The sequence below is a fragment of the Pelobates fuscus genome, chromosome 9, assembly GCF_036172605.1.
Source record: "Pelobates fuscus isolate aPelFus1 chromosome 9, aPelFus1.pri, whole genome shotgun sequence".
Classification (NCBI taxonomy): domain Eukaryota; kingdom Metazoa; phylum Chordata; class Amphibia; order Anura; family Pelobatidae; genus Pelobates; species Pelobates fuscus.
In genome coordinates, this window is record NC_086325.1 from 125,523,912 (window position 1) to 125,538,461 (window position 14,550).

The following is a 14,550-nucleotide window of genomic DNA, read 5'->3' on the forward strand; positions in this document are numbered from 1 at the left end:
TGTATTGTGCCAGCGGGTTAGTCTTTTGTAGTTGCATTCTTGCGCATGGGATGAGATAGAAGATTTATGAATGGAGATAAAAGCGGTTTTCCATTGATCGTTGGTTAATGTGATTTGTAGTTCATCTGTCCATTTCAGAGTAAATTTTGGAAGGTTATGTGAGTATGCTTGTCTGAGTATGGAATACATGGTTGAGAGAGTTTTTATCGTAGGTGGGTGGGAGAAAGAAATTCAAATTTAGTGATAGGTCTATTTCCCTTTGGTAGAAGTGATTGAGTGTTGATAAAGTGTTTCAATTGACCATAGAAAAATGTTTGTATTCCCGGAATGAGAGTCGGAAGAAGTAAGGTCACTCAGAGATTTTAGTTTATCCCCACTCGTTGCATCACACAATTTCAGGTATAGGCCATCATATTGAAAACCAAATTGTTTCCCAGTAATTCCCTTGTGGAAATGTGGATTAAGAGTTAAAGGGTAAATAGGGGATGGGTATGGTGAGATCGTCGTTTGCGTTCTCATCTTGAGCCATATATGTAATGTAGCTGAAATCGTCGGGTGCTTGTTCCACTGTCTCAGTAGGTGAGTATCAATATGTATCCATGGGGCTGTATGAAGCGAAGTATCTGTGAAGCTATTTTCAATCTCAACCCATTGGAGAGTGATAGGTGTAGCTGTCCATTCATAGAGCCTTTGTAGGTGGGTCGCTTTGTAGTAGTTCTCTAGATCTGGAAGATTTAATCCCCCTAGTTCTCGTTTCATAGTTAGTGTTTGGTAAGCTAGGCGTGGAGGGTTGTGAGCCCATATAAATTTCAAAAATAGTGACTTGATAGTAACGAAAAATTTAGTTGGGATTGTTAGTGGTATCGTCTGTATACGGTAGAGAATACGTGGGAGAATGTTCATTTTAATGATATTGATTCGGCACAACAGCCCAAAACATGGTTTGCGCCATCTAATTTGGTCTTTTGTAATGGAATCAAGCAAGGGAGGAAAGTTAATTGAGTAAATAGAGTCTAGTTTTTTCGGGATGTGTATACCCAGATATTTAATAGAATTGGTTGTCCAGTTAAAGGAAAATTTTGATTTGATCACATTGCTCATAGCTTCTGTCATGAAAATTGGCATCAAGTCGCATTTCGTAAGATTGGCCTGAAAAAAAGAGATTTTACCATATGATTGCATTTTCAGAAATAATGATAGGGATGGTCGAGAGAGGGTCCGATATAGTGAAAAGAAGATTGTCTGCAAATGCTGTAATTTTGTATTTTTGGTTATTGATCTGGATTCCCTTTATCAAATCGTTGTCACGGATGCCTTGGAGGAAAGGAAAATTGTACGCATTGATAAAAGGTTAAGCTAGAGTGTAGGATACAGCTTTGTAATATTTTCCTGTGAAACCATCAGGACCTGGGCTTTTACCTAGAGGTAAAGATTTGACTGTAGAACAAAATTCTTCTATTGTAATTGGGCTATGGAATGTCATTTCGTTGATGGGAATAGTGCGTTTTATTCTTGGCCTGAGAAATTCTAGAATATCTTCAGTTGTGGGTTTGGTATTGTGACAGAACCATCCGTCTGTCTATTTTTGGTGGATTTGTCTATTTTATTCCCGTCCGTGTAAATGACTGTTTCCAATATCATAGCCATACAAATGAATGCAATGAATAAAGCTACCGAACGGATGGTCACCCAGAAGAGAAGTGTGCTGCTGGTTAACCTTTTGATCCCAATTAGAACGTTGTGGTTAACCGCAGACACTTCTCAATTAAACCGACTTCAGGGTGGCTGTCGTTCGTATGTCGACCACGAGGCAGCGACCATTTTAAACCGTACGAAAGCCCAGCGGTGTTCGGCTCTGATTCCATGGAACTAAAAGCGTACACTCTTTCTGCCGAACACTGCTGAAACCATGGGTCGCCTGGCTGTCTCAACAAACCCGTACGAACACCGGCTGTTTTACCGTCAACGAAAAGTACTTAACCCAGATAGCCTTCCCATGGAGTCAATCGCCTGCCGAAAGACTGTAAGAACTTTGACTCCATGGCGATTGAACTATACGTATGGGATCTGAGCGCTATTCGTCAATAATGTGCCCTCAGATCCCGGCTATCTGGGGATATGTGATGTGAATGTGAAATGTACAGTTATTATAAAGTTATGTATTTTTATGTATTTTCTGGTTTTATATTTAAAATGGTGATGGGTCTTTGTCCTGGAGATAATTGTATTTCTTCCCAATTATCTCCAGGGCAGGAAGGAGGGAAAAAATATTGCATTGTGGGAAAAGTCTGTGACTGTATGTCTGGAATGTCCTCCTGTACTTCTGTAATTTCAGTCTTCCATTTGGTCCCCTAGGGGAGTGTCACCAAGTGGGAGACCCGCATAAATACGGGCGGGTAGCCCACAGTAAAGCCAGATCCTGTTTGACCCTCAATACGGAGCTTCTGTCTCGTTATTGGGGGGATTTATTATTCACGCTTAGAGACTGCTTATTGGTAACGTATGCCGCTTGGTGGATGTCGTGGTTCGGCTAGTAGGGGCAGTTCGTGAGGTTCTGTTCGGGAACCGGAGTCCCTTCACGGATCCCGTTCGGGAGATTACCGCTTCCCCTGGTTATGGTTCGTGGATTACAATTTATACGAACGGAGAATTGATACGGTGAGAGGGGAAGGTGAACTAAACGGCGCTTTTACTTACAGACACGGAGGGTGTCTTAGCAGGTATTAGTGAGATTATAGAGCTGAGAGTAAAATTTGTGGAAAGAAGTCAATATTTCCGACATATGGCACGTCGAAGAGCCATCACTTTTCTTGATTTCAGAGATGAAAGAGGATTGTCTTTCTAGTTGTATAGATTTTGCTAGGAGTTTACCTGCTTTGCTTCCTTGATTGTAATATGTGTTTTTTGTTAAGGATAGTTTTCTTTTTGCGTGAAGATGTAATATAGCGGTCAGTTCAGTTCGTTTACTGGAGAGTAATTTATATTCATCTAGGGAAAGAGTGGATTTATGCTTGTTTTCTAGGTTAGTTATGTCTCTGGTGAGTTGTTCTATTTTTTGTTCCCTAACCTTTTTCAAAGTAGCTGCTGCTTTTATTAATTCCCCTCGTAACACTGCTTTATGGGCTTCCCATGTCATGATAGGAGTTGTTTCTGGGCATGAGTTTTCAGAAAAGTAATTTGATGCCACTTATTTTATCTTAGTTAAAGTAGCTTTATCCTTTAGGATTAGATCATTAAGTTTCCATTGAGAGAAAGGGGCGGAGGCGGATGATAAGGATAGAGTCAAAGACAAAGGGGCATGGTCCGACCATGTGATCGGACCATAGTTGGCAGCTTGTATAAGGGGAAGATATCTGTGCTGAAGAAGGATGGTATCAATTCGAGAGTAGGTACCTGCGGACGGTGAGTAAAAGGAGAAGTCATTTTTCGTGGGGTGAATAGCTCTCCAACTATCATAGAGCTGGGCTTCATATAAGGACTTTTTTTTTTTTTTTAATTCTTTATTTTAAAGGTGCATGTTAATATTACTTGCATTACAGTGACAAAGGTGGTGTTACATACAGAAAGAAAGACGGGTTAGTGGCTTGTCACATGAGTCTGCACGCAGTTTAAACTTTTTCAAACAGGTTACGTTACTGATGTGGTCCGTAGTGTAGGACTGTGCACCCATGTTGTTTGCCTAGCTGTGTTTTAGTTCGATTGTGCTATGTGCCCTAGCTCAGCGCTTGGTTAGTCTGGCATGTTACAAGTTTGTGACGAGCGGGGTAGGCGCTATAGTTCAGTGTGTCTGGTTACCATGGGTTGCTATGTGATGTGCGTTATGGTGTTTTGTTGCGCGTTGGTGGGTACCCCTATCCAAGGGGGTGGCGGGGGGGGGGAGGGTGAGTTGTGTTGTACTCTGCGTGTCCCCTCTGAGGCTATATGTGGGCTGGTGGGCCTGGCTAAACTCTAAAAGGTATAAACCGACATGAACAAGTGAGTGTACGGGAAAACAAAGTAAATACAAAGGAAAAATTGCACATAAAACAGTTGCAAACCGAGAGTCCGTTAGGACCTATTGAACCATGTCCCTGGTGTAGGTGGCTGAGTCCTCTTTGAACTGGCTATGGGGTACAGGTTTGCGTCAGGGAGTTGTGTGTGAACTCCCCGAGGGTTGAGGTACAAAAGAGGACGCCGTGGCAGGGTCCCCCATCTGAGATGAGCTACCTGCTCCCGTATTCCTGTGTGTCTCTGTGAGTCCTAGCGTTGCTAGTATAGCAGGTATGTCCGCCTCCGACGTGGCCTTGTAGGTGTTGTCGTTGTGCGTGATTGTCAGGACCCTGGGTGCCCCCCATTGATACTGCACTCCTGCTGCCCTCAGGCGGCTGGTTAAGTTGTGCATTGTTTTCCTCCATTGCAGGGTTGCCCTTGTCAGGTCCTGGAAAAAAAGCAATTGGGTATTTTCGAAACTCAGGGGTGTCTTGCCTTTTACTGCCGTCAGTATGGTGATTTTATCTTGTGTCGTGGTGCAGCAGATGATGACGTCTCTTGCTCCTGCGGAAGGTGAGTTGGGCCCAGTTGGCAGGCGGTATGTGCCCTGTAGGGTGCTTTTTTGGGCAGCCTGGGGTGATAGGATCGTGTTCAGGAGCCTCCTGATGTAGTGAGGTATTTCGGCTTGGGAGATTGTAGCGGGTACCCCCCGGAGTTTGATGTGGGTGCGGCGCAGGTGGTCCCCCTGGGCGGATATCTGTACTGCTAGCGCCTGTTGGGTCGTTTGTAGATCATGCAAGGTTTTTTGGAGGTGGGACATGTCACCTGTAACTTGTGCTATGTTCTCCTCCAATGTATTCACCCTGGCTGTGTTTTGCCGTACCTCTGCCTTTATGGTGCTTATGTCCGCGGCAATGAAGTCCTGGAGTGCTTGCATCCATAGTTGGAGATCCTGTTTCGTAGCCAGGGTGTGTTCCCCAGTTTCCGTAGCGGATTCTTGAAGGGTTGGGAGTTTAACCCGTCGTGTCCCTTCCGTTCCTTCTGTGGCTGGTCAGTGGGTTGAGGCTGCGATGTGGGTACAGGGGTTGCCTGTGGTGAGGCCGATAGCATGGGCCGCTTTAGTGCAGTGAAGTCTCCTCCGCCGCCATCTTAGGTGGTGCCTTGCGTTGCAGCAGTTCCCCGATGCCGGGTTGTTCTGCTGGGAGCTCTGCCGACCTTTCTGGGAGCGGCGTGACATTGTTGTTGGGGTGTCCGCGGATGTCGCGGGGTTCTCCCCTTCCGCTCTTGGCTCGTTATGTCCCCAGAAGCCGTGAAGGTAAGTCTCCAGGGTGTGGAGTGTAGGCTGGCGGTAGGCCTGAATTTTGCGTTTGGCCTTACTGGTCCTCGGGGGCTGGAAGAAGGGCATCAGCTTGTTCCTCCCGGCACCCTGGTTCGATCGGTGTGTTCGGTGAGTTTGTATTTTCTGTGCAATTTCGCCTTTTTGTCGGTTAAAGTTAATTTTCAGCGGGAGCTGGAAGAATGTGCGTCCAGTCGGGATCAGTCCCAGGCTCCGCCCCCCATATAAGGAATTTTTAATGAGAGATCGCGATTGAGACTGGTAGTCTCTAGACTTGGAGGTAGTGTCTAGAATACCATCTAAAGCTATATTGAAATCACCTCCTACAATTAGGATCCCCTCTTGAAATATAGAAAGTTTGCGTAGGATTTTTTGGAGGGTAGAGTATTGTTTTTTATTTGGCAGGTAAATGTTTGCCAAGGTGACTGGGGAGTTGCCTATCTTGCCTTTCACAAATACAAATCTCCCAGAATCATCTACCAATTGTTCCTGGAAGGTGAATTGTAGGTGTTGCCCTATGAGGATTGCCACTCCTCTGGATTTCGCTTCCGAGAAATGGCTAAAGTATCCTAGAGGGTAGTCTTTATTACATAGTTTGGGAGGGGAGTTTTTCCTAAAGTGGGTTTCCTGAATAAACACTATGTGTGCTTTGTATCTTTTGAAATCATTAAGAGCAATTGTTCTTTTTTCGGGAGAATTCAAACCCTTTGTGTTTTGTGTGTGAACAAGTATAGTAGTCATATTCACTGTTGTGAGTATAGTTGTGGCGTGATTGGGTTTTGTAGGGAATCGGGAAATGAGGAGGAGGTTCCCTATGAGGAATTTATGCAATTGAGTTTAAGTTCCCTATTAGGTAAAGTTATAAATTGTAATAAAAGTTTTAAGATAAGAAAGTTTGTGAGTTTCTGGTATGGAGTTAGGCATGTCTTATTTTCGAGAATCAGCTTTTGGAATTGTGTCTCTCTTTTTGGAGTATAATTTAAAGTTATTCGTGCTATGAAAGCTCCTATGTGAGAGATTGGAGGAGTTAGCACTGTAAGGTTCTTTAATAAGAATTATCTATTAATAAGTGAGGTCTTGGTTTTCCAATACCCAGGATATAGCTCGATCAACCAGGATAGAAATAATACAAGATTAAAACACAATTAGTTAGTAAATTAACAATACAACAAAATAGCACTTATATAGATTAAAATCAGGTAAAACTAGTTAACAGTTTCTGATACGGTGATATAATTTTGTGTCTTTGTGTGTACGCCCCTTTGGAGAATAGCAGCTATGGCTTTGGTGTTGAAGTCTAGGGGAGTCTAGAGGTCTCGCTAAGTAAGGTTTCTAAGAAACCTAGTAACCAGGGGAAGTTTAAAGGGTAGGTGAGGAGGAGGGATAAGAGGAAGGAGGAAAGGGTGGTATTTTAGGTATATAGCGGAATTTTCCCTTAAGGAAATTTGGTTCTATCTTGACGCAAGAGATAGAACCTAGAAGTATTGGGGATCGTGAACTGGCGCTGAGGCTGAAGACCCAAATCACAATCCAAACGTTTATTATGTTGTAGCGGAGAACGAGAGTTGTAATATTTCTCTCTTCGTCCGGTGGGGTGTATTAATATTCTGTATGTCTTTCCTAGTCGTGAGAGTTAGGGAGTAGTCTTAGTAGAGTGACGTGAATAGTAGAGTGTGTCTAGAGTCTTATGAGAGAATGTTGAGTAGGATATAATTTTATATTGATTACTCATAGCTACCGTGGGAATATAATTGTTTATTATTTTATTATATTTTTTTTTTTGGAAAAAGCGACAACAAAGAGACAGTGTCACCATTACTATTGATTTGTCGGGCGTTATCGTTTATGTGGTGAGAAATTTGGAACTATATGAAATGTGGAGTGTTAAAGGGACACTATAGTCACCTGAACAACTTCAGCTTAATGAGGTTGTTCAGGTGAGTGCTACAGCTCCCTGCAGCCTTTTTCTTGTAAGCACTGTACTTTCAGAGAAAATGCAGTGTTTACATTGGAAGTTTGGAACACCTCTTGTTGCAGTCAATCAGACGGCCACCAGAGGGACTTCCGAGTTCAGAGGCCCTAAAAAGGCCCCATTCACGTCTGACATATACACGCATGGGTGAATACTTCAGACGGGCTATCAGCACACAAAGCACTGTGAACGCGCTTTGTGTGCTGAGGCTGTCAGCACTGCTGTGTGAGTGGCTTCAGCTGACAGCTGAAGCCCGAACCCACAGGGACTCTTTCTGGCCACAATAGTGGTTGAAGGGGGGGAGACCTGCTCTCCTTCCCCCCGGCCCCCAACCCTGGGCGGTGGGTGGGGGCCCTAAAATTAAAAATAAGGGGGGGACCTACTGTCCCCCACGGCCCCCACCCCTGTGCGGCGGATGGGGGCCCTAAAATTAAAAATAAGGGGGGGACCTACTGTCCCCCCCGGCCCCCACCCCTGTGCGGCGGGTGGGGGCCCTAAAATTTAAAATAAGGGGGGGACCTACTGTCCCCCCCGGCCCCCACCCCTGTGCGGCGGGTGGGGGCCCTAAAATTAAAAATAAGGGGGGGACCTACTGTCCCCCCCCCGGCCCCCACCCTTGTGCGGCGGATGGGGGCCCTAAAATTAAAAATAAGGGGGGGACCTACTGTCCCCCCGGCCCCCACACCTGAGCGGTGGGTGGGGGCCCTAAATACAAAGGGGGGGACCCTAGTTAACCCTTCCCCCCAAAAAAAAAATTATCTCCCTACCTACCCCCCTCACCCTAAAAATAATGAGGGGGGGACCTTTAACTAAAAACCTGTAAAAAAAAAATGAGATAAAAACAACTTACCATTCGATGTTTCCTTTCTTTCTTCAGCCCCAAATCTTCTTTCTTCAGCCCCAAAAAATGCCAAATAAAAAGCCATAATAACCGACGCAATTAAAAAAAAAACAACAAAAAAAAAACAATCCATGTTCACCCATAGAGGGCTCCGCGCAGACTGAGCTTTGCAGGGCGGGGGAAGGCTTATAAAGCCTTGCCACGCCCTGCAATTAGGCTAAGAACACTCTGATTGGCTGGTTTAAGCCAATCAGAGTGCTCTTTGTCATTTTACACAGCGTGGGAAAGTTCAATTTTCCCACACGGTTTAAAATGACACAGAGCACTGTGATTGGATGGATTTCAAGCCATCCAATCACAGCGTTCTGTGTCATTTTACAAGCGTGGGAAAATTCCAAAGAACTTTCCCACGCTTGTAAAATGACACAGAGCACTGTGATTGGATGGATTTCAAGCCATCCAATCACAGTGCTCTGTGTCATTTTACAAGCGTGGGAAAATTCCAAAGAACTTTCCCACGCTTGTAAAATGACACAGAGCACTGTGATTGGATGGATTTCAAGCCATCCAATCACAGTGCTCTGTGTCATTTTACAAGCGTGGGAAAATTCCAAAGAACTTTCCCACGCTTGTAAAATGACACAGAGCACTGTGATTGGATGGATTTCAAGCCATCCAATCACAGTGCTCTGTGTCATTTTACAAGCGTGGGACAATTCCAAAGAACTTTCCCACGCTGTGTAAAATGACAGAGAGCACTCAAAACCAGCCAATCAGAGTGTTCTTAGCCTAATTGCAGGGCATGGCAAGGCTTTATAAGCCTTCCCCCGCCCTGCAAAGCTCAGTCTGCGCGGAGCCCTCCATGGGTGAAAATGGATTGGTTTTTTGCGCTCGTTTTTTTTTTTTTTTTTGTTATTGCGTCGGTTATTATGGCTTTTTATTTGGCCTTTTTTGGGGCTGAAGAAAGAAGATTTTAGAAGAAAGAAAACATCGAATGGTAAGTTGTTTTTATCTCATTTTTTTTTTTTTTTACAGGTTTTTAGTTAAAGGTTTTTTTTTGGGGGGGGGAGGGTTAACTTTGTATTTAGGGCTCCCACCCACCGCTCAGGGGTGGGGGCCGGGGGGGACAATAGGTCCCCCCCCATATTGTTAGTTTTAGGGACCCCACCCACCGCTCAGGGTGGGGACCGGGGGGGACAGTAGGTCCCCCCCTTATTTTTAGTTTTAGGGCCCCCACCCACCGCTCATGGGTGGGGGCCGGGGGGGACAGTAGGTCCCCCCTTATGTTTAGTTTTAGGGCCCCCACCCACCACTCAGGGGTGGGGGCCAGGGGGGACAGTAGGTCCCCCCCTTATTTTTAGTTTTAGGGTGGGTGGGGGCCGGGGGGGACAGTAGGTCCCCCCCCCCTTATTGTTAGTTTTAGAAAGCGAGCTGAGCTGTCAGTCAGACAGCTCAGCTCGCGAACGCGCATTCCGCGCACATGTGCGGTAAAGCGCTGAGTGTCTTCATAGGGCGGCTGTCAATGGCGCTCTATGAAGAACGCGATTGGTGCAGCGCGAAGCCGCGCATGCGCACCACATCGCGATGACGCTTCTCTGTGAGAAGCGTCCTATTCGGCCCCGCAATTTCGTCATTTTGACGAAAAAGGGGGCGCGGCATGGCTGGGAGCTCAGCGCTGGAACGGAGGTAAGTTTTTAATATAAAAACGCTCCGGAATTTTTTTTTCATAAATGAAAGTACATATAAAAGCAAGAAGGAAGGCTGGGGGACCTGTCTTTCTTGCTTTTATATGTTGACTATAGAGTCCCTTTAAGGGAATATTCTCCGTTCAGGAGGGAGTAGCATGGAACTGTGTAAAGGTAAGTGTCTCTACTTTACTCGCGTTGTTATAAAAAGAAAGAAATTATTTCAAAATCTTAGTGTCCATAGTAATTGAGTACTTTGTAAGAATCTATGTACTATAGTCACCATATATCGTTACACTCTTATCGCTTAACAAGTGTTGTGTGACAGTATAATAAGCGTCTGTCTGATGTGTGAGAATGTTGTAGTGCCTCAATTTCCTTATGAACAAAAATCCTATGAGTATTACAGCATAAACATGAAATAAGTATATATCCCTTATAAACAGCTATTGTTGAAGGGCAAACAAGCGCCCATCAAGATTATAGTTATTGAAGACTGAGTATGGTGACGTTGACTATGTCTATCTTATGAGTAATTAACTTAGAGTAAAATGTAAGAATATGACCGACTGTATAATGTGGATATACGACCTGAGCTGATAGATTTTACCGGATCGTTGCATGTTGTCATCTGAAAGGAATACAAATACAATTCCAATGCGTGGAAGTCACTTGTAAATAAGAACGGTAGTTACTAGATAGTGTCAATGACAGCCTAATATTTATCCTGGTGCGTTTATACGTCTAGATGCGGGAAGCTGGCTTCTAGGAAGATTCAATAAAAGTGATGAGTAAATTCTTGGAGTAAAATTTTGAAGAAGTCCCACTGGTTCAGAGGATTAGCAAATATGTCGGGTAAAATGCTTGTTGGTTAGTTCGGACGAATGTCTCGCGAGCCTTGCCGTTGTGGAGTGCCTTCCGTTGGAAGTTTACTCAGCCTCTGTCCAGGAGACTGAAATCTCTGGTCAGTGCGTCTCTTCCTGGCAGGCGTGAGCCATCTCTGTCGCTGGGATTGAGGTAATGAGTCTTGATTAGGCGGTGGATTATTCCAGTCCACAACTGACAGGTTCGGGAGGTCTAGTGCCCGGAGAAAAGGAGGTATATCTAAGAATGTCGTGATAGAATGTATAGTGCCTTTCATTGAAACGATCAGGGCGAAAGGGAAACCCCATCGGTACCTTATGTTGCGTTGTCTTAGTAACTCTGTAATGGGTTTAAGAGCTCTTCTCGCTTGAAGAGTGTACCAAGATAAATCTGGAAATATTTGGATTGGATTGTTATGGAAGAGTAGCGGCTGATTTGTCTCTCTCAGGGCTTTCACTATATTTTCTTTTACACTGAAATAGTGTAACCTGCATATGATATCCCTTGAGGCTTCTTGCGATGTGCCTCTCGGTCGAAGCGATCTGTGAGCTCTGTCTAATAAAATAACATTATCCGTAGAGTTACCTAGTATTAAGTTGAAGAGTTCTGTAAGAAGCATAGTTATATTTTCTCCTTGGGATTCCGGTATGCCTCTGATCCGCAGATTATTCCTGCGGCCTCTATTGTCGAGGTCGTCGATATGGCGCTGTGATGATGTCCAGTTTAAGATTTGGGCATCTAATGTTGTCGCTATGTTCCTGATTTGTGCCTGTAATATGTATTTTTCTTCTTCTCGGTCTGGGACCCTTAAATTCAGTTGCTGGACATCTGTGCCCATTTCCTCCATTTTAGATTGGAAGGAGGTTTCCATTTTATTCAGCATGAGTTGGATGTCCGTCTTGGATAGTAAGTTTTTAATCATTTGTCGTATGTCTGTTTCGTCTCGTTTATCCATATGCTGTGAGTTTTCTGAATAGCAAGGGCTGTGTGGCTGTGAATCTGAGGTGGAATCCATATCTAGGATACTCGAGGCCGCAGCCGCGGCCTCGGGTGATCGATCAGGATTTTCCTTAAAGTATCGGGTTAAGGATCTTGATTTTGCTGTTGGTGTCTTCCCCGGTTGTCCTTGGGGATTCAAGTGTTTATTGGGGTTACCCATTGTTTGTTAAAGTCTCCGATTGCTGTGGATTGTATGCGAGTCTGAGGCAGCGAGTTTAATGTGCGTCCATTAAGTTTGGCTGTCGGCCACGCCCCTTGTGTTGCATGTTTTAAAGAGGAAATAATGTCATACATTACACCTCTTATACTCTATACTGCATTGTGATTGGTTCTCAGTTATGTCACTCTTTTCTTTGCTGCTATGGAGTTAGTAAAGAAAGATTATGCAAAATACTCACCTCCTGTCATTATTAAAATTAAGATTATCTGTACACTAAAGCTAGCATAATCTTCAATTGTCATACTTTATTGAAGATTTGGGAGAAATCTTTAATACAGGGAGTGCAGAATTATTAGGCAAATGAGTATTTTGACCACATCATCCTCTTTATGCATGTAGTCTTACTCCAAGCTGTATAGGCTCGAAAGCCTACTACCAATTAAGCATATTAGGTGATGTGCATCTCTGTAATGAGAAGGGGTGTGGTCTAATGACATCAACACCCTATATCAGGTGTGCATAATTATTAGGCAACTTCCTTTCCTTTGGCAAAATGGGTCAAAAGAAGGACTTGACAGGCTCAGAAAAGTAAAAAATAGTGAGATATCTTGCAGAGGGATGCAGTACTCTTAAAATTGCAAAGCTTCTGAAGCGTGATCATCGAACAATCAAGCGTTTCATTCAAAATAGTCAACAGGGTCGCAAGAAGCGTGTGGAAAAACCAAGGCGCAAAATAACTGCCCATGAACTGAGAAAAGTCAAGCGTGCAGCTGCCAAGATGCCACTTGCCACCAGTTTGGCCATATTTCAGAGCTGCAACATCACTGGAGTGCCCAAAAGCACAAGGTGTGCAATACTCAGAGACATGGCCAAGGTAAGAAAGGCTGAAAGACTACCACCACTGAACAAGACACACAAGCTGAAACGTCAAGACTGGGCCAAGAAATATCTCAAGACTGATTTTTCTAAGGTTTTATGGACTGATGAAATGAGAGTGAGTCTTGATGGGCCAGATGGATGGGCCCGTGGCTGGATTGGTAAAGGGCAGAAAGCTCCAGTCCGACTCAGACGCCAGCAAGGTGGAGGTGGAGTACTGGTTTGGGCTGGTATCATCAAAGATGAGCTTGTGAGGCCTTTTCGGGTTGAGGATGGAGTCAAGCTCAACTCCCAGTCCTACTGCCAGTTTCTGGAAGACACCTTCTTCAAGCAGTGGTACAGGAAGAAGTCTGCATCCTTCAAGAAAAACATGATTTTCATGCAGGACAATGCTCCATCACAAGCGTCCAAGTACTCCACAGCGTGGCTGGCAAGAAAGGGTATAAAAGAAGAAAATCTAATGACATGGCCTCCTTGTTCACCTGATCTGAACCCCATTGAGAACCTGTGGTCCATCATCAAATGTGAGATTTACAAGGAGGGAAAACAGTACACCTCTCTGAACAGTGTCTGGGAGGCTGTGGTTGCTTCTGCACGCAATGTTGATGGTGAACAGATCAAAACACTGACAGAATCCATGGATGGCAGGCTTTTGAGTGTCCTTGCAAAGAAAGGTGGCTATAGTGGTCACTGATTTGTTTTTGTTTTGTTTTTGAATGTCAGAAATGTATATTTGTGAATGTTGAGATGTTATATTGGTTTCACTGGTAAAAATAAATAATTGAAATGGGTATATATTTGTTTTTTGTTAAGTTGCCTAATAATTATGCACAGTAATAGTCACCTGCACACACAGATATCCCCCTAAAATAGCTCAAACTAAAAACAAACTAAAAACTACTTCCAAAAATATTCAGCTTTGATATTAATGAGTTTTTGGGGTTCATTGAGAACATGGTTGTTGTTCAATAATAAAATTAATCCTCAAAAATACAACTTGCCTAATAATTCTGCACTCCCTGTACATTGTGTGTGTGTTTCACCCCAGCACATTGTTGTTTTTATCACTTGAGGTGGGGTGTAACTTTTATAAGTTTAGTTATACTGCTACCTTTTAAGCAGACTTTTTTTTTATACTTTTTGCGCTGGCTGGCAAGCAAGTGCTAGACAGCTATCAAATTGTTAACTCTCGTGTCGCCAAAAGTTGTTAAATATTTGCCGGTAGCAGCCAGAGGGCCATAGACAATAACGGTTGACCACAATTTTGAAAATTAATGACATTTTTTTTACAGAATTTCAACATTTTCCTAACTAAAAAAAAATAAGAAAATGAATGTATTTTTTTTTTTTTTTTATATATATATAAGCACATTCTAATACTTATCTCAGTAAAGCTTCATACTCTTTCATGATGGGCACATGAAAAAGTGTCAGTGTCTGCAATTGCTGATGGCAAAGAGGTAAAGGTTAATTAACACTGACTAGCTCAACTCCAGTTACACTTTAAAACAAAACAATTTTAAATATAGATTTATATAAATTTCTCACTTTTTCCATCTACCTTAATGGCGCCAGTTGATATCTGAATTTCATGAAGTTTCCTCATTGTTCCATCTCTGTCCACAAAATAAGATGATGCCAGATGATACAGAGACTCCATACTTTGATTTTCACTGCCTGAATGTCTGTCTAGGCGACTTTTGTCCATGTACATAGTCAGTGCTTCCTCACCTATATGGAGTCAAAAGCAAGGGTATCAAACCCAAGAAGATTTTAAATAATTTGAGGAAAAAGGTGGATATGAAATTCCATGTCACTGAAGTGTAAACAATTAGATGAGCAAAAAAA

General features: G+C 43.5%; 1 protein-coding gene across 2 annotated transcripts in view; it reads right to left on the reverse strand.

Annotated features, from left to right (window-relative positions):
- Positions 1 to 14,550, reverse strand: part of BRINP1 (BMP/retinoic acid inducible neural specific 1) — a 754,539-nt gene that overhangs the window by 504,253 nt on the left and 235,736 nt on the right. For both annotated transcript variants that reach the window (XM_063432378.1, XM_063432377.1), the window contains one exon: positions 14,264 to 14,433. In XM_063432378.1, the coding sequence (XP_063288448.1) occupies positions 14,264 to 14,433 (170 nt within the window). The remainder of the gene's footprint in view (positions 1 to 14,263; positions 14,434 to 14,550) is intronic.